This window comes from Egretta garzetta, unplaced genomic scaffold (genome assembly GCF_000687185.1).
Source record: "Egretta garzetta isolate BGI_Z169 unplaced genomic scaffold, ASM68718v1 scaffold100, whole genome shotgun sequence".
NCBI classification, from domain to species: Eukaryota; Metazoa; Chordata; class Aves; order Pelecaniformes; family Ardeidae; genus Egretta; species Egretta garzetta.
Window position 1 is genome coordinate 1,890,889 of NW_009258265.1, and position 258 is coordinate 1,891,146.

General features: G+C 63.6%; 1 protein-coding gene across 1 annotated transcript in view; it reads left to right on the top strand.

Moving 5' to 3' along the window:
• Positions 1 to 245, top strand: part of LOC104135093 (signal transducer and activator of transcription 5B-like) — a 6,554-nt gene extending 6,309 nt beyond the window's left edge. Inside the window, exon 18 of the mRNA XM_035903509.1 lies at positions 86 to 245. Coding sequence (XP_035759402.1) covers positions 86 to 245 — 160 coding nt within the window. The remainder of the gene's footprint in view (positions 1 to 85) is intronic.
• The last annotated feature ends 13 nt before the right edge of the window (positions 246 to 258 follow it).

Here is a 258-nt window from a genome sequence, read left to right on the forward strand (position 1 = left end):
GACTGTGCTGTCGTGTCTCTGTGCCGGGAGGGGCGGTGGGTGGGCCCTGCCCCGGCGATTTGCTCTGTGCTGCCCCGAAACGCAGGCTGGCGTCCGGCTCTTTGGTGTTTATGCCCTTGTATAAATGGCAGCGGATTTGTCGCATCGTTTTCCTGTATGTTCCTTTTAAGAGGCCCAGCTTCGGCTTTCCGCTTCTGCAAGCACCGGCCCCGGAGCCACCCTGCTCCCTGCCGAGGGGCTGCTAGGGGCAGGGGCCGG